General features: G+C 52.7%; 1 protein-coding gene across 5 annotated transcripts in view; it reads right to left on the bottom strand.

Moving 5' to 3' along the window:
• The window catches only part of LOC140342269 (GON-4-like protein), a 34,496-nt gene that overhangs the window by 7,263 nt on the left and 26,405 nt on the right, over nucleotides 1–828 (bottom strand). For all 5 annotated transcript variants that reach the window (XM_072428395.1, XM_072428399.1, XM_072428396.1 and 2 more), the window contains exons 19-21: nucleotides 611–779; nucleotides 289–433; nucleotides 60–210 (exon numbers count right to left, since the gene is read on the bottom strand). In XM_072428395.1, coding sequence (XP_072284496.1) covers nucleotides 60–210; nucleotides 289–433; nucleotides 611–779 — 465 coding nt within the window. The remainder of the gene's footprint in view (nucleotides 1–59; nucleotides 211–288; nucleotides 434–610; nucleotides 780–828) is intronic.

The following is an 828-nucleotide window of genomic DNA, read 5'->3' as shown; positions in this document are numbered from 1 at the left end:
CCCCCCCCCCTCTCTCACCATGGTCTCTCCATGCCCCATATGCTCCCCTTTTCACCCACCTTGATGACATTGTCCGGGGACTTTTTCATGGTCAGGTTCTTGATCCGCACAGTTAATTGTTGAGCTGTTTTGGCCGTTAGGAGATATTTGCTGATCAGCTGTTTGGAGAATTCCGTTCCCTCAAAGTGCTTCAAGCCGAGAGCCAGCAAGCTGCAAGATGAATTATATGGGGGGCGTTAGGGGCCGCCTGCGGGGGGGCGTTGGGGTCCTCTTATGTCAGGAACTTACCTGTCCTCAGCCTTAGTAAAGACCACTCTGTCCCTGGGGCCCTGGGCCCTCATGGCGCACACTGGCAGCAGCTCTGGGTACATGAAGATGGGTTGTGTAGCCATAACCCAGGCTATGTGTTTGGGTAAATCAGACACCTCGTTACCTGTGGGGTAATTAGAAGGAGAGCGTGTGAGACAACCTACCCACCAGAGGGGTAAATAGTCAGGGGGACTTTTCCTAATACCCCACCTACCATGCATTTTCCCCCTCCTCCACTGAGTTGTAAAATTGCTGGCCCATATTTCTTTTATTACAAGCTCCACCCCTAACCATAACTTACCATTTTTTCTGGCTTGCTTGGAAGCTTCGGGATCCTCAGGAACCTGGCTATGTACAAGGGGGATCAGCTCCAGCGCCTCCCGCAGGTTGCAAGGATGAAATGCACTTTGGAATTCAGGAGTTTGCTGATGGGACAGAGCGGAGCTATCTGCAAAGCTGGAGAGTTCCACCTGAAACAGAAAGGGGGGGGCGCCACAGTCAAGACACATCTAGGGGGGG

The sequence above is a fragment of the Pyxicephalus adspersus genome, chromosome 12 (genome assembly GCF_032062135.1).
Source record: "Pyxicephalus adspersus chromosome 12, UCB_Pads_2.0, whole genome shotgun sequence".
Lineage (NCBI taxonomy): Eukaryota > Metazoa > Chordata > Amphibia > Anura > Pyxicephalidae > Pyxicephalus > Pyxicephalus adspersus.
This window is presented reverse-complemented; position numbering and strand designations above follow the sequence as displayed.